Source organism: Salvia splendens, chromosome 1 (genome assembly GCF_004379255.2).
Source record: "Salvia splendens isolate huo1 chromosome 1, SspV2, whole genome shotgun sequence".
Lineage (NCBI taxonomy): Eukaryota > Viridiplantae > Streptophyta > Magnoliopsida > Lamiales > Lamiaceae > Salvia > Salvia splendens.
Genome location: NC_056032.1, coordinates 31,787,427 through 31,809,015, shown reverse-complemented (window position 1 = coordinate 31,809,015; position 21,589 = coordinate 31,787,427). Strand labels below are relative to the sequence as shown.

At 40.0% G+C, this 21,589-nt stretch overlaps 1 protein-coding gene and 2 long non-coding RNA genes across 3 annotated transcripts; 2 read left to right on the top strand and 1 right to left on the bottom strand.

Moving 5' to 3' along the window:
- Positions 1 to 12,430: 12,430 nt before the first annotated feature.
- LOC121803486 lies at positions 12,431 to 14,179 on the bottom strand. Its single transcript, XR_006051022.1, has 2 exons — positions 12,825 to 14,179; positions 12,431 to 12,735 (listed from the first exon to the last, which is right to left on the bottom strand). It is a non-coding gene; the product is annotated as an uncharacterized LOC121803486 (long non-coding RNA).
- Positions 14,180 to 14,809: 630 nt separating this feature from the next.
- Positions 14,810 to 17,281, top strand: LOC121771665 (mitogen-activated protein kinase-binding protein 1-like). The gene is made up of 7 exons (XM_042168536.1): positions 14,810 to 14,839; positions 15,515 to 15,568; positions 16,036 to 16,282; positions 16,354 to 16,409; positions 16,531 to 16,777; positions 16,874 to 17,037; positions 17,176 to 17,281. The coding sequence occupies exons 1-6, from the start codon at positions 14,810 to 14,812 to the stop codon at positions 16,933 to 16,935; spliced, it is 696 nt and encodes a 231-aa protein (XP_042024470.1). The 3' UTR covers positions 16,936 to 17,037; positions 17,176 to 17,281.
- A 298-nt stretch (positions 17,282 to 17,579) lies between these two features.
- LOC121803477 lies at positions 17,580 to 18,338 on the top strand. The gene is made up of 4 exons (XR_006051021.1): positions 17,580 to 17,676; positions 17,790 to 17,925; positions 18,038 to 18,124; positions 18,187 to 18,338. It is a non-coding gene; the product is annotated as an uncharacterized LOC121803477 (long non-coding RNA).
- The last annotated feature ends 3,251 nt before the right edge of the window (positions 18,339 to 21,589 follow it).

The following is a 21,589-nucleotide window of genomic DNA, read 5'->3' as shown; positions in this document are numbered from 1 at the left end:
GATCCCCTCACTTCGTACAATCAGAGGATCGTCAACATGTGGGCCAAAATAGCAGCAGCCTACAAGGCATTTTTTCCGGAGGGGAGGCCGCGGAACGGGGAGGAGTGCCGGAAGGCGTGGGACTGAATCAGGGCTGGTCTCCCGATTTTTGGGCTTGTACGCCAACGCCCTCCGCATGCAGAGCAGTGGCCAAACGGAGGATGACTACAGGAGGATAGCGGAGAAAGCCTTCCCCCAGCCCGGGTTGTATAAGGAGTTCACCTACTGGAACTGCTATGAGGTGCTGAACGACTCCGAAAAGTTCCGGGCAGGTGTCGACACTGGCTGGCCGAAGAAGCAACGACTGAACTATACGGGTGATTACAGCGGCAGCAGCGGCGGTCCCCACGACCTCCTCGATGGTGCTCAGGAGCTCCCGTCCCCTCCATCGTTCGCTCACCGAACTCGCCCGGTTGGTCAAAGGCGGGCGCAACGGGAGACGAGGTCCAGTCGGCATCCCCCCTTGGCCAGTCGACAGAGGATCTCAAATTCTTCGCGCGTCAACAAACGCGTGCTCAGATGGTCAAGATCTTAGCCGATTGGAAGGCGGCAGAGGACCCCGAGGAAAATAGTTTTCTTCATGCTTTGCTCGTGAGCATGCGTGACGATTTGAAGGCCACCGTGGCACGGGGGGTACCGGCGGCGGCGGAGGCGACGGCGATGGTGGCGACGGAGGTCGGGATTTTTTTTAAAATAATGTAAATTTTTTAAAATTAATGTAATTTTTTTAATGTACTTTTTTTTAATTTAAATAATATTATTGAATTTTCCCGTATATGTGTCGTAAATTTAATTCCGTATTTTGTGTGATTGTCAATTATTTATTTTATATAATTTTGAGTGATGTGGCTAGGTTATTGCTGGGCTATTTGCTTGTCCTGATGATGTGACAGGAGGATTTTTAGTGCTGATGATGTGGCAGAAGGAGTTTGTGGCTGAGTTATGGCTGGACTATTCTTATTGTGGATGCCCTAATCCCATATTTGATTTGACAAAAGTATGCAGGTCTTGGGCAGGTGTGCATAGTAGGTGTGCATGTGCTTGCACAATTTGACTAAATTGCCCTTCAAACCATTTGGACATTTTTGTCGAAAAGTGGCTAAAAAAATTGCATTTTTGATTATATTAAATATTAGGATCATCTCGGAATATTGTTTTTGTTAGAAGTCTTTGGTGTAACAAGTCTAAACTTTAGGGTCTAACGGAGCAGTTCGCTCAGTCAATTTGTTTTTATTTTATTCATCTCTCCTACTTCTTAACACAATTTCTTTGAGCATCCGCAATAGCGGATATCAACACGGACTAGCCATAGGCTAGCGGGGGACGTCTGCTATTACGTTAGGCCAACGCGACGAACGTCCCAAAGACGGACGAGATCTCATCCACGGACTAGCACAGTTAGTCGATCGCTCGTCCACTATTGCGCAGATAAGTGATCGGCTAGCTTATTTTTTAATTTTTTTAATTTTTTTTATTTTATACTCTATATTTACACCTCATTGCACTTCATTTTTTTTAAATATTTGATAAATATCAACAATTAAAATGAATTAATCGTATTTGTCAAATTATTTGCGAGGCTAGGACGTTGGCTAACCTATTGCTGAGTTGTGTCTTGATGATGTGGCCAGTGGCGGACACAGTAAGGCAAGGCAAGGCAAGGCAAGGGGCTTAAGCCCCTCCCAAGAAGCCTTTTTTTTTGGTTTTTTCTATCTCTGTATTTTTTAAAATTTTGACAACTAGGTACCAGCCCATGCCATTGGAATGTTGTTAAGGAGTAAATCATAGAAAGTTTAATGATCAAAAGGGCTGAACTATAACTAAAATAACCAAAAATTGCAGAAGGTAAAGAACAAAGCCGCTCCCATGCGAAGAAAATGAAGCAATTCAAAAAGGAAATAATATAAATATTATAAAATTACCGTTTAAGGTCGTGCATAAAAAATCGAGCCCAATTCACTTATAATTGTATAAATTTAACACGTCTTATATTAATTTTGATAAAAGCGCCATATTAATTTTGATAAAAGTGCCATGTTAACTTTTCATTTTGATTTACAAGACATAACCTGAATTCTAATTTCGTAGCTTAATTTTCTTCAAATTCTAAATCTTATAACATGGTTACTTCTTCATTGCAATTTTCATCTATATTATAATCCACAAACATTTCAATTTATATATTAATTTAGTTTTACACATAAAATGTTTATGCATTTTTATAGCTATTGTGTTTGTGAGATTTTTACTCTATAAACTCTATATTATCTCTATCCATATTTTCTATTTTGATTCGTTCATTAAAACTTTTTTCAATTTATTTATGGTAAGTTTTTCTCCATTATGAAGTAGAATATATTTTTATCAACACTATTTCGAACACTTTTTGTCTTTAATTCCCTCTTCCTTTATCAATTTTGTATCGAAACTTTTATTGGCCACCATCAAAATATTTTTCATAAACGAAGGTAATATACAATGCAGCCCTTGGTAAAATAAATTTCTGTGTCCGCCACCGGATGTGGCAGAAGGAGTTTTTGATTAGCCTACGGCTAGTCCGTGGCCTATTGTAAATGCTTTTAGTCTTCATGTCTAATATTTTGACTCAACTTAGCTTAGACGAAGCATGAAGTAATATTTATTCTAAAAAACAAAACAACAAAATTAAATCCGATTGCAATTGATTTTCTCTATTTCGCACTGATTCCCGCCTCTCTCTCTCCACATATACATACAAATCCATACAGAGTTTACTTCCACCGTTCTACTGTATTCTAGCTAGGGTTTCTCATGGCCAAATTCTACGAATGGACCTCCTGAGAGGTAGTATCCGTCGTTTGTTCCCGCAAAAAAAAAGTTTCCAGAGAGGAGAAAGACGCGAGAAGCTCACGCGTGTATCCATAGTAAACACGCGTTAGGCTCATGCGTGTTTCAATTAAACACGCGTTATGACCGTGCGTTCACTCTCGCCTCAATCGGTAAGGCAGTTAAGAACAAGATTGTTAATCTCATGCAACAAGCCTACGGCGTCTACTGGATCAAAACCGCGCGACAATTGAAATACACGGGCCAATGTCTCAGACTGTAACAAATAAAACGTGAATAGTTAATAACATAAATACTTTAAAAATGAAACAACAACTATAAAAATACAATACTTACTTTGAGTGTTGATGATGATGCAACAGTGTCCATCCCTACTTCTGGCAGCCTATCCGGCAGTGTGATATATGTGATAGTTATTTTAAAATACCACTCCATGTATAATCGAGTTCTAGACACCTGCACGTGGTCTTCAAGAGGCTCCAAGTAATGATCAGACACGAACTCCGACCTTCTCTCCCACTGTTGAATGTAAGCCTTGTTCTGCGTTGCCCAGTTCGTCTTAGCTTTTCCACGCCGATTTGTTTTGAAATGCGTTTCATTGAAACCCCAATCACGCAATTCCGAATGAACGGAGTGCCTCCAAATTGTCTCACAACGCGCTCAGGCTCATGTGCTTCGACAATAACCCAACAAACCATGTACGTCACAGATCTCTAACTGTTGTTTATCTCGAGGCAGGAGTCTGGCAATTGACGGTCCACATATGACATCCAAATAAACTACAATAACAAGTTTACATTCTACTAATACACAAATATATATAATATTACACAAATATATATCAAAACATTATTCACTATACCTGGCTATTTTGGAGTAATGATAACTGTTCACTATAATGTCGAACAGAATGTTTGTGGGCCTTGTTTATCATATATGAGCCAGTCCACCTACAATGAGATAAGTTTCCAATTTAATATGTTGTCATTAAATACACAAAAGAGAGAAAACAACAAACTTACATTAATGCACATGGAGTGTTGTTTGTATGTACACGCGTCATCACAAAATCAGGTCTCAAAGTGGGCATCCTCTCCCACACCCACAGCTGTAGGAGTACGGTCGGACCTCCAATGTCTATCCTTTTGCCCATGGACGCCTCACAAAGATTATGATATAGTGTAGCAAGTGCAGCACTCGCCCAACTAATCATAGAGGCAGCCTCTACATCTCGAAGTTGGGTCAACCACATCAGAGGTATCTTACACCCTGAGCCGTCGGGTAATATCAACCCTCCCAATAGCACAAGCACAATCATACGTGCCCGTTGAATGTAGGCCTCGTCTTCCAGACCATCTTCTAACGGTTCAATCGACATCCTATTAGAGCCGATGCCAAGATACCTTTTTCCTTCATCTCGTTTTGAAGGGGATAGAAGCCCAACAGTTCATCACATAAACTCCTCCACCCAGATTCACAATACCCATTTCCTGTAAAGGGTACTCCATCTACACGTAGAGCCCATAATACTTGAACGTCCTGTAAAGTAATAGTAGCTTCTCCTACGAGAAGATGGAATGTATATGTCTCTGGCCTCCAACGTTCAACCAAAGCTGTGATTAAAGTATGATCTACATCTAGCGTCTTCCCACAGTAAAAAAACCCCACCGAAACCAAATCTGCAGACATAATCAATCACGCGTCTGTGATGATTATCTATCTCCCAAAAATGGCCCTCAAAGCGCCGAATATTGAAAGGAGTTGTTTCCTCGCCTGCCCACGCCTTGCGAGATATATGACTGTGCTGATAATGCAATACAGAAGGATCTTCTGGTCCATATCGCGACATCCTAATATAATCAACAATTAACAACATTCGACACCAATTTCAATAATTAAACAAAAATTCGACCCCAATTTCAATAATTCACAAATTCATCACAATTCAACACAAACTTCATCACAAATTCATCCCAACACCCAACATTCGAAACCAATTTCAATAATTCGACAAAAATTCGACACCAATTTCAATAATTCCCAAATTCATCACAATTCCATCCAAAAATTCTTCACAAATTCATCCCAACACCCAACATTCGAAACCAATTTCAATAATTCAACAAAAATGGCAGACACCAATTTCAATAATTCACAAATTCATCACAATTCAACCGAAAATTTCAACTCTTGAACCCTAAATCTATAACCAACAAAAAACGAAATTAAGGGTAAAAACTTACCTAACAACACTTAAAAGAGATTCGGGAGCAGCTAAATGTCGGATTCACTTCGATTTTCGTCGATTTCTCTTCGTTTTCGCCGATTTCTCGCGTGCAGAGGGGGAGCGCTGGAGTGAAGAAAGAGGGCAGAAGCTTAGGTTTTCATCCAAGGCAAACACGCGTTAGCGTGATGCGTGTTTAAGGAAAACACGCGAGAGCGTGATGCGTGTTCAGTGGCGGATCCAGGAATTTATATTCGGGGGTGCGAGTCATATGATAAATCATTATATAATATACGCCCTCCTAAATGTATCTCGCTCATTTGGAGGATATTTCATTATATCGGTTCTTCTAATAGGATCATAATGAAGTTTTTCGATATCATAAATCAATTCTTCCTCAAGTAATGGCACACTAGCGTCTGAAGGAGATACAATACCAATTGAATTTGAAGCCGGAGAGCTTGAAGGTGGAGAGCTTGAAAGTGGAGTGCTTGAAGCCGGAGAGCTTGAAGGTAGAGAGCTTGAAGCCGGAGAGCTTGAAGGTGGAGAGCTTGAAAGTGGAGTGCTTGAACCCGGAGAGCTTGAAGGTAGAGAGCTTGAAGCCGGAGAGCTTGAACTATCATGAGTTTTTCTCCTTTTGGACATAAATTGTCGAAGATCGGATTGTTTTCTCATCACTTTTTATTTTATTTCCTGCACACGATGTCATTACAAAATTTTTCAAAATAAATATTGACCATTCAATTCTAATGTTGTGCATTCATGCTTAATAATCCAAACTAGGAGGAGACAGACCAAAGAAATTAGTTCTCCGCAAGATTTTATCTCAAACTCTATCTCAATTCATGTTAATCATCTCTGACATCATTTATTTCATCAATCAGGAACATCTAACCACAAAAACCATAATCCCTAAGATATATAAATTTTCAATATTAAAAAACAATTCAGTAAAGAAGAGTTACTTTGATAACCTTCCAATTTCATGATTACTTTTACAAACCGTGAAATCAGTGATGAACTTGAGAATTTAAAAGAAATAAGGTATAGAGGTTTTGAGGAGGTGTGGCTGTCGAACTTCAGGGAAAAAAAGGAATTGGAAAGAAAGAATGCATTTTCTTAACTTATAAAATTCCTATAATAAATTATTTTAAATATATAATATTACTAAAAAAAAAATTTTTTTTGGGTACACTCGTACCCCCATTGTCCCCTCTCCCTCCGCCATTGTGCGTGTTTACTAAACACGCAAGAGCCTCATGCGTGTTTAGTTAAAACACGCGATAGCCTGACGCGTCTTTCCCTTATCTGGAAACGTTTTTTTTCCGGGTACAAATGGCGGATAAGTTCCTCCATAACGTCCATCCGTGGAATTCTGCCGGTTTCTCATTGATTCAGCGCCGGACAACATGAAACGAGGCAGAAATCGAAGCAAACCAAATGCGCCTCAAAATGTTTGCATAAACCAATCCCCTCGGCACTATCTAATTTAAATTATTTGTTTAATTGCCAAATCATTTGAATGATTTGTTCTGACCCCCTTCTTTTGCAGCTGATTTTGGAGGAAGTAATTGGTGCTGTACGATGTAGTTTCAGGCACTCGATCACATTTAATTGCGCCAAATCGAGTTCCAAAACCATTGAGCTGCGTGGCTTTATCGAGCAATGCTTGCAGCCGGCGAGGTATAAGCTCTGTTTCTAGCCACATCCTTACTTGTTTTTTTCGCGTGCCCTATTTCTTCTACTTGGTAGCTCACTAGATTTTTTAACAACCGCGGATACCTTTTTAGGATAGTAATTTATTATAGAAACTTGAATATGATTGGAAACTGATGTTGGCTCAGTTAAGGCTTTATATAAAGTTACATATCAGCAAGTACATTCGATAGTATGTGCGTGGAGAAGCAATTTATTAATCATTGTTAAAAAACATATGACAATACTTATAATACTATTAGTCGTCTGTTCTGTTAAAGAAGTGAATTTGCACACGGAAAAAAGTTTTAGATGTTTTTGTTTTAATATATATATATATATATATATATATATATATATATATATAGGGATGTATTCATTTCCTTTTCCCATCTTTTCTACTATTTCCTTCTTGATCTCAGCCGTTGATTTCCTACATCCTACGGCCTAAATTATTGGCTTAAATCATTAAATTTAATTCTAATAAAAATCGAAAAGGGCAAAATTGAAATACAATATTTTGTTAGTTATGGAATCTTCCTTAATTTCTTAATTTACTCCATTAAGATCTTCACGGTTATCGTTTCTTTTCATAGATTGAACATATTGCTCAATTCCTTCCTGCCTCTGATTCCGATATCGCACTCCACTCCCACAATTGATCCGAATACGTTGCCGTCGGCTGTGAGCGCGGAAAATCTACGGCGATTTGAAGAAGGTGAAGCAACCGATTTCCCCCGGCGGCAAACTCGCCGAATTCCTGAACTCGTTCTTCGCCGGCGGAAACATGAAGAAGAGAACAATCGACGGTGACGTGTTGCCGTCGCTGAAATCCAGAAACTCATCGAAGTGCTCATCCGCTTCGTCGTTCTCCCGATCCTGCCTCAGCAAAACGCCGTCGTCAAGAGGAAACCACTCCACCGGCGCAAATAGATCCGTGAGATTCTCTCCGGTCAGCGTGATTGTCGTTAAGGATGGGTTGGTTAAACATGAACAGCATCAGAAGCGTGATCAACGAAGAGCACATGGCGCCCGTCATGGATCAAAACCGCCCCGTCGAGGAGGTGGCGAGGTATCTGCTGAGGAATTATCAGAGGAAAAATCAAAATCCTCACGTCTAACACAAGGTTTTCGATCGAGATTTCGATGAAGACGAAGACGACGATGCATTATATGTGATATACATAATCTACAAATTGTATAGTATAATGCATAGTTTAGTTTCTATAATGCATTATATGTGATATGCAATGAACATTTAGGGTGTAGTATAGTGTAAGCAACACAACCTCTACGAAAGACCGCGAGTATTAGTCCGTCCTTAAGGGTTTAGATTTTGGCGTGGCTAGGGTAGTAGTTTAAGCTGACACATATAATGCACCAATTGTTTATAGATAATGCATGTTATTAAATATATAATGCATGATATGTTAACTGCAATGTATTGATCTTTTAGTCATTTAGTCTGGTTTTGATTATTTGGGGTTTAGGGTTCATTCATTCCCCTGGGATTGCCCAATTTCGGGGGCTAGGGTGGAGTATATTGTAAGCAACACAACCTCTACGAAAGACCGCGAGTATTAGTCCGTCCTTAAGGGTTTAGATTTTGGCGAGGCTAGGGTAGTAGTTTAAGCCGACACACATAATGTACCAACTGTTTATAGATAATGCATGTTATTGAATATATGATGCATGATATGTTAACTATAATGTATTGATCTTCTTAGCCGTTTTGTCTGGTTTTGATTATTTAGGTTTTAGGGTTCATTCATTCCCCTAGGGTTGCCAAATTCCGGGGGCTAGGGTGTGGTATAGTGTAAGCAACACAACCTCTACGAAAGACCTCGAGTATTAGTCCGCCGTTAAAGGCTTAGATTTTGGCGTGGCTAGGGTAGTAGTTTAAGCCGACACACATAATGCACCAACTGTTTATAGATAATGCATGGTATTGAATATTTAATGCATGATATGTTAACTGCAATGTATTGATCTTCTTAGCCGTTTTGTCTGGTTTTGATTATTTGGAGTTTAGGGTTCATTCATACCCCTAGGGTTGCCCAATTCCGGGGGCTAGGGTGTGGTATAGTGTAAGCAAGACAACCTCTACGAAAGACCTCGAGTATTAGTCCGCCGTTAAGGGCTTAGATTTTGGCGTGGCTAGGGTAGTAGTTTAAGCCGATACACATAATGCACCAACTGTTAATAGATAATGCAAGTTATTAAATATATAATGCATGATATGTTAACTGCTAGGGTAGTAGTTTAAGCCGACACACATAATATACCAAAATACAAAAGTACGTAAGAAACTAAAAAATTACACGCCTGTTCAGGACTATAAAACCAATTCACCCATATACACATGATAAATCTCATAATGCATAATATATTGTAAATAATGCCTTTGTATGTATACGTAATGCTCTGCATAAATAAACGTACTGCACATAATACGTTTCTGAATAAGTGCATTATTTGGTTTATACATTGCATTATTTACTGTGTCATTTACATTACGTGAAATATGATAAGCATTAATGCAGAATAATGCCAACGTTTTTTGGCCAACGCAACTGGTATAATGTCGTCCACTGCGTCGTCTATCTCGTCTCTAAGCTGCTTCTCTGCTTTGGACCAAATACAATCAAAACATCAGAAAATTATCACCAAATTAAAGGACAACATGATATGAGCAGCACAAGGATTGACATATATCACAACAAATAATGCTCCAGTCAGAACAAATAATGCATAAAACTGTACCCATAATGCGTAGGACAAAGCAAATAATGCACTTATTACCATCACATAACATATTTATCAATTTAATCAACAAGTTGAATCTTAGTTTCTAATCTAAGGCTATTAACAAATACAATCAATACCTCTGCACAATGGCATGACAGATACTAATAATACCCTTTGATAATGCATAATATAATTCACATAATGTAAATTTCATAGGACACAATGCATTGTCTAAACCCAAAAATGCACATGTATTACACACAAAGACTAGTAACCAATATCAAGAATATAACTCATAATGAACCATAAACTCCAACATATGCATAATTACATATTCATACTGCACTTCCCACACTAAATAATAACCATATTGAATCTTGACTGAGTTGCTTAACCATCACAGACAATACCCGTACTAATTTCTACTATAGACATCATAATGCAAAAATCATGGTACATAATGCACAGTCCAAAATAAATAATGCACATATTTAATTTTGCATGAGTTTATTCAGTAAAAACACAACGCCCTACATAATGCATCCTTTGCTGCACATAATGACGCTTACATATATACATAATGCACTAATCAAACATACAAGTATCATTCCACAAAATTGACAGATACGATATTGAATTGCATAAGCAGCGTCGCAAATATATCTGCAGCTTGGAATGGTTGTGAGCGCGGACGTCCTCGCTTATGCATATTTTATCTGTCGGAAAAGAACCAAATCAGATACCAGAATCCATGCTTTCAAACCCAAAACATAAAAAACCCGGCGGATAAAGACAGATGTCAGAACAAACGATAAAACCCAGTCTGATACCAAATTCCATGCTTGTATACCCAAAACAATAAAAACCCGTCTGAATTTCATGAGCAACGACAATTTTGGATGTACCAATTTATAGTTTTCGTGCCTACCAAGTCATTAAAGCGAAGTCATGAACCTTGTCGCCGGTTGCGATTCGGTGTTAGCAACGGTGGAGGGTGGGTGTCGTAATCGTTGACGAATGCTGTTGAATATTTTGCTGCCTACCGAGCGGCATTCGGGATCTAGGGTTTACAGTGTGGAGAGGGTGGAGAGAGTGGAGAGAGGGGAGAGTAGTTTTACAGCGTTTAATGAGAGACAATGAAGAGACTGAAGTTTCAAATCCCAATAATTTCGGCCATTCCAAAATATGGCAATTCAATTTTGGTCGGATGACAATTTTACCCTTATAATGCATATACTCAGGTTCAATAATGCAACACGGATACAAATATGGAGCTTCAATCTGGACCGTTGTTGCATCAGATCTAACGGTTAATAATGAGAAGAACAAAGGATGTTAGAGTGGAAAAGGAGAATAATGCTCCCCTATATATATATATATATATATATATATATATTTATTTTTTCTCAAGTAGTGATTCATATTCAAGTTTGGCATCTAATTTTGTGTTCCAGTCAGGGCATCAACCTGCAGTACTGATATGGAATTGTGAGACCTTAGCCTTCAAATGCGAGTTCAAATGCCACACATACAGCGTGGCATGCATTGCTCTGTCTGCTGATGGTTAGTTGAATTTAATTATACTATATTTATGCTTGGAAAGTTTGATTCACTCGTGATTATTTGTTGATGGAACCATCTACCAATAATTACAGGCAAATATGTGGTCTCTGCTGGATTACCTCGTGATCGATATATATGTCTCTGGGATTGGCAAAATAAGGTTTTAGCTGCAAAAGTTAAATCATCTTCAGTTTCTTCTCCTATTGCATCCATTGAGTTTTCAACAGATAGCAAGTTCATTGTTGCTGCTGAGAAGAATCAACTAAAGTTCTGGAGAGTTCGGTGGTCACCAGTGTCTCGTATGACTACTAGATCTATGTCACTAACCTTTCTGAGGAAAGTTGATCTTGGTCCCAAGGAATTATCATTTGTAGCTGTTATATCTCACAGGTGTAAGAGCAGTAGTGCCAATTATAATCAGGTTGCTGAGCAAATTCCTTTCTATGCAGTTACCAATAAAGGCAAGAACAAACTTATAGTCAACGAGAAACTTTTTTCTGATAAATTCAACAATGAGCATCCACAACCGTGCTCTTGCCAGCGGCACGGTTGTGGGCCCGGGCGGTACTATTCATGCCTGCTCTCTGGCAAGAGCACAATACCCACAACTGTGCTCTTCCGCAAGGACGAGCACAATTAATATAAAATTCAATTAAACAAAAACATTTCCATAATATTAAAATTCATTTAAAAACCACAATAAATATTACAAATTACAAATAAAATTAAAAATTACATAATTAAAATCCTAAAAATTAAAAATTACATAATTAAACTCCTAAAAATTAAAAATTACATAATTAAACTCATAAAAATTGAGATTTAGAGAGTTGTTTAGTATAGTGTCATTTTTTGTGTTTGAAATGAGAGTATTTATAGATGAAAGTATGAATTTTGGGGTAAAAATAATGAAAAAAAATAAATTAAAAGTGTGGAAAAAATGGATATATTTTATTAGGAAGTGAGAAAATATTTTTTTTATTAATTTTGAATTTTTCAGATTTTTTCGATTTTATTAAAAAAATAATAATAAAAAATGATAAATCAACGGGCCAATCAGAAGCTGCCACGTCGCCACCTCGTGCTCTTGCCGCTGGCACGGACGTGCTCTTAGCTAAGAGCACCACCCTGCCAGCGGCAGGGCGCATCAACGGACGAGCTCCGTCCTTGCCAGCGGCAAGGACGGCGGTGAGCATGCTGCTCACCGCTGCGGATGGTCTTAAGTGATAAATTTTCTCCACTTGTATTTATCAACAGGGACTTTATACATGGTATGTCCTGGTGTAATAGCCGAGACTTAGATTTCTCGGGAGTTACGAAATAAAATACTAGAACTTTTATTAAAGTATGAATGAGTATTTTTATTTCTTGAAAAAGGGTACAGTTACAATATTTTTTTTCCCAGAATCTCAAACTAATAATTACCACCTCCGACGATGAGAATAAATGAATCGAGACCCGACAACTAGTATATATTACATGTGTTGAGATAAAAAGAAGGGTTTAAAACAAACTACTACAACCGAGAGTTCATAATGGACTTCCTCGGCCATCAACGAGAGTCTCGGCCACAGATTTTCAAACGAGCTGGAAGGGCGAGGACACGAGGGAAGACATGCCTCGTTGGCCAGCCGCAACTCCTACCAGAAACCACGAAAAAGGAGAGCAAAATGTATGGAATAGACTGCAAACTAATATCATGAATTGAAAGAGGAAAAAGAGACAATACCTTTCAGAAAAGTGGGTGAAGGTTGGGCCGAGAAGGGCAAGATCAGCCAGCCAAGTCCCCCTTCAAGCTGCAGCATTTCAAGGCTGCAGATGGCAGCTCGTATCTCTCCTATGGTCGAGGAAACAGCCACATACTCTGCCATATCCTGTGCGCACCTGCCATGGACCAACAGAGGCAATAAATAACCAAGTACTAGACCTACACATGAAGCCAAAAACGGTTAAAGTGCTGCAGATTCATGATAGAAACCCAGCAGCTCACATAACTCACGAGTACACCTCCATATGCCACCAAAATCAGTTAAAGAATGCTGCAGAGGTAACAGCCAAATCAGCTAAGCAAGGACTGCCCCCCAGCCAGAGATAACAGCCTTTCTCAGGCTTTCGGTTAGGCCACAAATAATAAATAAGGCCTCAGCCTCTGCCTTCCTCATCACAAAACCAATCACAAGATAGTGAAGTAAGGCAGAGAGGGACCGAGGCAGCAAGAGGAGTGAGGGAGACGAGGAACCGAGCTTGAGATAGCAGCCAAAATCAACACACATCAGGTAATCTCCCAACAACTCAGTTGCATCATATAGCACACAAATAGCTAAAGCATGAGAACTTAGGGGCAGAAACTCAAGAACATAGGAATATGTCCTGGAACCCCATATCATAACAAAAATCAGTAACATAGAAACAACTACCACATGCTCAGTCCCTCCACAAATAACTACTCCATAGCTACTGCCAAAGAGGGATAGCTGGAAGCGAGCTAGGATAGAAGGCTTAGCTTTATAGGAGTGACGGAGGCGGAAACGCTGGACGAGGGGCAGCGACCCGATGGCGGGGTGTCGGGAGCGGTGGCGAGCCGAGACCGCAGGCGATCCCCGGCGTGTAGCATCGGCAACTGACCACACCGTGTCCAGCCTAACCTCCTGCGAACAGCAACGGCGGAGCTCCGAAGACTGCTGTGCGGGCTCCACTGTGACTCCGAGGCGACGGAGCCCTACAGATAGGGTCGTTCAATCAGCGACGACGGCGAAAGCCGCTGACTCCGGCAGCGGCTGTGCGAGCGACGGAGGACGACGAGGCTGCCTCGCGGTGGGGGCAGCGACGAGAGGAGCCGGTGGAGGGAGTCCTGCGACAAGATCACCAGGATAGCGGCGACGGCCGCGGTGCCGTGCTGACTCCACCAGGCCATCGACGGCGCCTGCTAGGCTGCTTCGACCCACTGCAGTCGTCGGTGGTGGCGGCGGCTCGTTGTTGCCGGGATTTGACCAGGAGGGCTGTGGTGTCGACGAAGGAAGAGGGAGATTGAAGGAGCTAGGGTTGAGTTTTGATTTGGGGAATTTTGGTGAAGTTGAAAGGAGAGAGGCGACGGTGTTTAGGGAGTTTAACTCCAGATTGTGCCTCCCCAATTTTTTTTAAAACACTTGGGCCTGGAATTAATTAAGTTGGGCCAGATTCAACAGAAATTAAAATGGGCCACTGCCCCTATTTAATTAGTTTGGACCACAAAGCTTAATTTGGTTAGAACCATTATCTTAGATTATTTCCAAGAGTTAATGGAATTAATTCCTTAAGCCACGGAAGAAAAGAACTTATAAGCCGTGAGTGAAATAAAAGCCAATAAATAATTAAGCGGACTTTAATAGTCACAGAAAGTATTTTAAAAATACTTAAGATAATCCGGGAATATATATATTATACCCGAACAGATCGGCCAGTTTCAGAATAAATTAAATCGCAGATTTAATTAAAGATTTAAGACTTCTAAATTTTTAGAAGGCAGAAATTAAAAATAAAAGAGCACGCTTAGGCATGCATTCATGCAAGATCAATAATTACTTAAAGCCTAATTTAAGTACTTTATTTTTGAAAAGGGACGTCGTCGCTCGACGAGTAAATCTCAAAGTCAGACAGTACCCGTTTGAAAGAGTTAAGCAAACGAGGTGGGCTTTTCTATCCTACATTAATTGTGGGCTCTTTATATGAAAAAGCATGAATATTTTCAGTGAGTTGTCATGCCATGTTTTATTTTGTGATTGCCTATCTGTTAAATCGAATTCGGGTCCAGTAGGTCAGTAAATCCTACTCGGACTAGTGTACACGTACGGACCGTGAGCTAGCGCCAGGTTGGTCGGTCTAGGGGTCGTGAGCTAGCGCCAGGTTGGCCGGCCCTGTGGTCGTGGAATGTGGCCACATTCCCGATTCACACAGCTGATATGACATATCATCAGAAGTTTAAAAGACTGCAGTCTATTTCAGAAAGAAATAACAGATTTTAGTGACCGGGACTTGTTTTCAGAAAAACCCCGCGTTCACTCAGCTTGGCTGACAATTAAAAGAAAACAGTTTTCGGCATAAGCCACTGAGTATATCAAGTACTCAGCCCTGCATATTGTTTTCCTTAATGTGCAGGTTGATCGATCGAGGCAGAGGAGGTGTTGGGACAGAAGGCTAAATAAGTAGAAGGATAGCTGGTGTAGTATGTCTTCATACATATTATACTTGTCTTGGAACTCTTCCGTTGCGCAGACTTAGACTTGTTTTAGTAAAGACAATGTCCCAGAATTCACTCTGATTCAGTATTTTGTTATCTTTATAACATTCAGACAATGTTTTTCTTGAATTAAGTAACTTTTATGATGAGTTAAGACAGTTCAGTATGTTTAGTCGCGAAATAGCTACACTTTCTTTGACTAGGGAGATGTGGTCGTGACACCTGGCTTGCAGGTCAATAAGTCAGTGGAGTTAGAGGTAGATACATTATACATCTGTTACTCCTGTATATTCTTCATAAAATTTGAGTTGACCTATGTACCATTATCAAATGCTCAATGTATAGCGGGATCATGGATGCACAATGGTTATTTGAACTGGCTATATGTCTCATTTTGGAAACTTATTGCTGTGGTTAACTACTTCTGATGGATCGTCAAACTAAGCCTGTTTCAATATAAGCATGTGCTTTGCTATCACATAAAAAAATAAACTCACTTTCGCACGAGGGATTTGTTATATTTAATTAGCGAAACTGCATGCGTTGATGCATATACAATGTCAACTATGAAACTGAATGTCTGAATCTATCATTGCCACCACTTTTTTGGAACAGCTGGATTTCTGGATCAGATTTTAATTAATTTAGACCAATTTTGAAAAATAGTTACGAGATTGACAATCATTCGTGATATACCAATACTCCATTTTATGTTTCAATTCAGGTCGAGAAATGTTATGCAATATTGGCATCCTCAAATTTGGTTGCTTGTGCATGCAACAATGGAGTTGTAAAACTATTCGCCTCCCGCTCTCTTCAATATGCTGGTGGACTATGTTATGTTGAAACCAAAAGATGCAAAGAGTCCAGTTCTATAGATTGTGAAACAGGAAGTGGCCAAGTTGAATTTCAAACTTTGCCTGCATTTCCAGATGCCATTGCTTGTCAATTCTCGACTTCTGAAAAGCTTGGCAAGTTACTACGGTTCTTTATTGTTGAAAATTTTCAATGCAGTCTGCTAAGCAATATTTTTACTTTGCAGTGGTGGTTTATAATGACAATAGCCTTTACGTATGGAATATTAATGATGTACACAAGGTACTTATGATATATTTATTTTTCTCAATCTTATCTCCAATATTTGGTTCATTAATAATTTTGAATTTTGATCCCTGAAAATCTTGAACTTATTGCAGTAATGAAATCCTATCTTATCCAGGCTACCAGGTGTTGTGTGCTCGTCTCACATAGTGGATGCATATGGGATATTAAAAATGTTCCATGTGAAAATCTGCACGATCCATCTCTGTATTGTGTTGCTAAAGGCTGTTCTGGTGGATTATCTTTTGCAACATGTTCAGCTGATGGTATCATTCGGTTGTGGGATCTTACGGTTCAGTCTACCTCATCAGACAGTAGTTTGTTTCATCGTGGGAGTGATAGCTCTGGTAGAGCCATGTGTTTAGGTGGTTTCTAACTTCTTGGCCTTTTTAATCGAACAATCTAAGCTTCTCCTTTTGCTAATAAGAATTCGTCACGTCTGCTCTGTTTCCATGCTGCAGTGAGTGCTGGCATCTTTGAACGCGACTCTGTTGCAAAAGATGTTTCCCCTCATGGGTTTTGAGCAATGTCAGTTAGTTCAGATGGACAGCACCTGGCAGCAGGTGATTGCCAGGGAAACATCCATATCGTTAATCTACACACTTCTGAATATATGTTCATTCAGGTACATATATCGATTGCATTCATCTTCAAGAATCAAAATAACAGATGATATTACTAGAATATAATATCACCTTTTTTTTATTTAAAAAAATTTAGTCATCCTTCGCCTCTACCTTTCTCTGTGCGTGGGTACTTGTAGGATGCTCATAGTCTAGAAGTTCTTTCCTCGAGTTTCAACTTGGCAGGAAAGGATGATTTTCCTTCTAGTGAAGCTTTAGAAAATCGCCTCTTTCTTACCTCAGCAGGACGGGATGGACTTATCAATCTTTTTGATGTTTCCAGGTAAATTTTTTTAGTTTTTACATTATAAACTCTTTGCAAGTGGTAAAATAGCTGAACGCGAGTTTGTTAATACTATGAAACAGGAACTTTAATCTCCAAGGAAGTATTGATTGCCACTCATCTGGCATTACTGTAGTAAAGGTTGGCTGAAGTGGTCGTGAGATTCTCAGTTGCGGTGCTGATAGGTGAGTCATCTGAGTGATTTCGGACCTTTGATTGGCATAGGATATGGACTTTAAGTTACTTTGTGTTCCATGTAGGTTTGAATGTTTACACAAATAACACAAGGAATCTGGAGTCTACATCATTGTTTTGTTAACTGAAACTGGCTGCTGTTATGTTTATTAACTGTTGGATGGTAATGTTATGTAATATGCTGCATGTGGGTTGTGGCACACCTAAAGATAAACTTTAGGTTAATGCTCTGTTGTTGCATGTCCAACTGACATTGCTGTTTGTTTCCTGGTGTAGGTCCCTGGTTCTTCATAGTCTGGATGTCAGTGATGCAGGATGCAAGGCTTCTTGCCTTCATAGAATTGCAACTAATGGGATCATTTACGATGTGGCTGTTGATCATCCAATGAATGTAGCAGTTACAGTTGGCTATGTAAGAATGATGAAATCCCTTATCTTGTTTCTATTGAAATTTGAAACGATAAATGGAACGCGATTAGTTGGTGAGATTGTTCTATTATATTGGCCACGTCTTATTCTTGCAGGATAAGAAGATAAATGCATTTGATATTCGATCTGGAAAACTAATTAGATGGTTTCAGCACGATGGAGACGTTGGTGACCCAATAAAGGTATGCCTTCACAGTTTTAAGATGTTTCATCCAGATATCCTTATCTTACATGTTGACTACAGGTTGCGGTCGATGGAAGCGGAAGTTATCTAGCCTGCGCTTTGTCACGACCGCACTTCCTAAGGATAGGAAGCACGGGAAAATCGTGACTAGTGGGAGAACTAAGAAGCGGGGAAGAAGGGGGAATAATCAATTCAAGGCAATACAACTTAACAATCAAAGAGGAAATTCCATTTAAATCGATCAACGTTTCAAAACCCAAGTCTCATAATGAAAGATAACAGAGTTCAACCATAAAGGAAGTAACAGAGTTCAACAGTTCAAAGAAAATAACAGAAATTATGGAAACATTGAGTAGCGGAAGCAATTTTGAGAGTTTAGCTACTACTATGTATGAAGACATAATAGTAACCGGAACAGTGATTTAATATGTTCTTGGATCATCGCTCAACATCCTCCACCTCCCGACCCCGCTCAACCTGCACATAGGGAAAACATATGCAGGGGCTGAGTACTTGGTGCACCCAATGAACTCATGCCCAAAAACATTCACCGTTAAGATATGTCAAGCCATCTTCGTGTGAATCCCGGGTTTTACTTTAAAAAGGCCGAGAGACACTAAAGTTCATTTCCTTAAAAAGTGTCCGCGCGGACCAACATCATCCTCCATCATATACCATATCTGAACCATCATGTGAAACGAGACTGTGGCCACAATCTCGATCACTGGACCGGCCGACCTAGGTGACGGCTCACGATCCCCATCAGTGCACTAGTCTAAGTAGGGCGTAGACCCTAGTTAGACCCGAATTCGTTAACCATCAAAGTCTAGTAGAGTTTTATTCTAGTAGACAAACAGATAGGCAGTTTCAAAACATAAACACGGCATGACATACTTATAGAAACATCCTTATAACACCGTAAACATATTGATTTAAAATAAACGTTAAAGAATAAAGCCCACCTCAAAAGCTTATGATTTCCGTAAGAATTCCTCGTTCCGACTGTTAGAGTGCGTGCGGACCACCTTCTCGGAAAATACATAAAATTCATATCAATTCTCGGTAACGACGATATTTGGAATGCATGCACTCTAATTCAAATATTTTAATTCTCTTTCTCGATTTCCGTGCATTTTCGGTTATTCGGCGGCCGCCCAAGGCGTCGCGTGCGACGCCGGTCGGCCGCTTACGCTCGTTCTTTCCTTCGTTGGCTCATCGTATTTTCCATAACGTCGAAAATAATTTCTAAAAATTATTCAAGCGTATACTTTAAATTTTCATAATTATTTACCATTGAAAAAAGGTATCATCTCATACTTAGGTAAATTGTTCATTCTTTAAAAAGTCTTCCGGAAATTAATTAAATATTTTTTCCGATTAAATTTTAATTTCTTGCCCATAAGATTAAACTTAGCCCACCTTATTCCTCCAAAAATTTAATTAGGAAGCCCATCAAATTAAAAGAAGTACATGGCCCAAACTTAATAAAATGTTGGCCCAAAATCATCTCCCTCTCCAACACACACTCTCTCTCTACCCTCTTTCTCTCTCCCCGTCGTCCTCTCTCTCTCGGCAATCACACAGCAGCCGACCGTCACCACTGCCGTCGTCGTCGTTCTCCCTCCGGCTTGCCACCGTCGCGGCTGGAGCCGCCTGCCGCCGCAGCTGGAGCCGCCGAGGAAGCTGCTGTCTTCGCTGCTCGCCGGCGGGAGCTGCTGCCGCGGAGGAGAGTCCACGTCGCCGCTGCCGTGCGGCTGGGGCTGCTGCCTCGCCACGCCGGGGTTGCTGCCTCACCGTCGCGTCACCGGCCGCCGTCATCCGCACCGAGAACGTCGAGCGCGGCTGTCCGCCGCTGCCCGTCGCCGGCGGCGGCTTCTCCCCCTCCAAACCACTCCGAACCCGCCCGGAAACACTCCGCAAAGGCTCGCAACACGTGTTATGAACATAAAGCTAAGTTCTTTCTAAGTTTCGGTTACGCGCGGCGATTGTTCGGTTGATTCTTAGTTGGTTTCTTACTTGAATTGGTTATGGAGGATAATCAAAGCTATATGCATGTAAAGCTTAAAACAACACATGCTTTATGATAGGAATGGATTATACCTCCAAGAAGATTGAAAAAGATGGAAGAAAACACAAGATGGATGGCTCAAAGCTTCCTCCTTCTCCTCGGCACTTCCTCTCGCCGCCTCTCTCTTTCTCTTTTTTTTGTTGCGTAATATGAAGGTGGGGGTGGCTTTTGGGGTGTAGATATTGATGGGGAAGTGGGGAGGTGAAAACCGTGAACATCATGGGGGGGAAAGAAAGAACCGTCGGACGTGGTGGGGGGAAGAAGAATTAATTTGGGCTTAGCTAAAATAAATCCATACCTGGGCTCCCATGATTTAATTTCCAATTGGGCTAAAATCAACAATTAAATTACAAGCCCAAGCTAGAATGGATTTAAAGAGTTATTGAAATTCAAGTTATTTCATATTTAATTGGACTTCAAATTTATTTTTGGAAAGTCCAAAATAAATTCATACATTTATATATTTTTCGTATTTTCCTTCATCAATTAAAATTCACGGTCCCTTATTAAATTTTGTTATCTCGTTCTTCATAATCAAAAATTAAAGTACGAGAAATCGTACATAATTTATATTTGGTGTTGTTCCAAATATAATATTCATTCAACCGTTCCTTGCTTTACGCGCGCGTTATCCATAAAACATATATTTCTTTCCATTTAATTCATTCGTCTTGCTAAAGAATAGCAATTTCATCATCGACCTTTCAACGAGACCTTAAACGTGTCTCCCAACGTTCATTTTTAAAAAGAAAACACATTCCTTTTCCCATCAAACCCATAAACCATAATTTTTCCCATATCACATTTATCGAGAAGCATAGCATTTCGAAATAATTTTATCAATTATTCCGTTACATAAAAGTAAATTTCAAACTTAAGGTACGGGTGTTACATTCTACCCACCTTAACAGAAATTTCGTCCCGAAATTTACTCATTTCTAACGAACAGTTCCGGGTATTTCTCTTTCATTTTATCCTCGAGTTCCCAAGTAGCCTCCTCGTGGCCATGGTGTTTCCAAAGTACTTTCACGGACGCGATCGATTTGTTCCTCAACTCTTGCACTTTCCTGTCCAGAATAGCTTCGGGCTTCTCCTCGTAACTCAAGTCAGGATTCAGAATCATTTCCTCCTGATGAACCACGTGTTTAGGATCGAACACGTACTTTCATAATTGTGACACATGGAAAACATTGTGCACAGTCCCAAAACTTGGTGGTAGTGCCAACCTATACGCTACGGGTCCCACCTTCTCAAGGATTTCATAAGGCCCTACGTATCGTGGCTTCAACTTCCCCTTTACACCGAACCTCGTTATCCCCTTCGACGGAGACACTTTCAAGAACACCTTATCTCCCTTATTGAACTGTAAATCCGTACTCCGGACATCAGCATACG

Excerpts from the sequence above, each read along its gene's own strand:
- LOC121771665 (XM_042168536.1), top strand. The coding sequence starts at position 14,810 with ATGAATATTTTCAGTGAGTTGTCATGCCAT. Across the intron at positions 14,840-15,514 it reads TCAGTGAGTTGTCATGCCAT|GGAGATGTGGTCGTGACACC; the intron begins GTTTTATTTTGT and ends TTCTTTGACTAG. Across the intron at positions 16,283-16,353 it reads CTCGACTTCTGAAAAGCTTG|TGGTGGTTTATAATGACAAT; the intron begins GCAAGTTACTAC and ends TTTACTTTGCAG.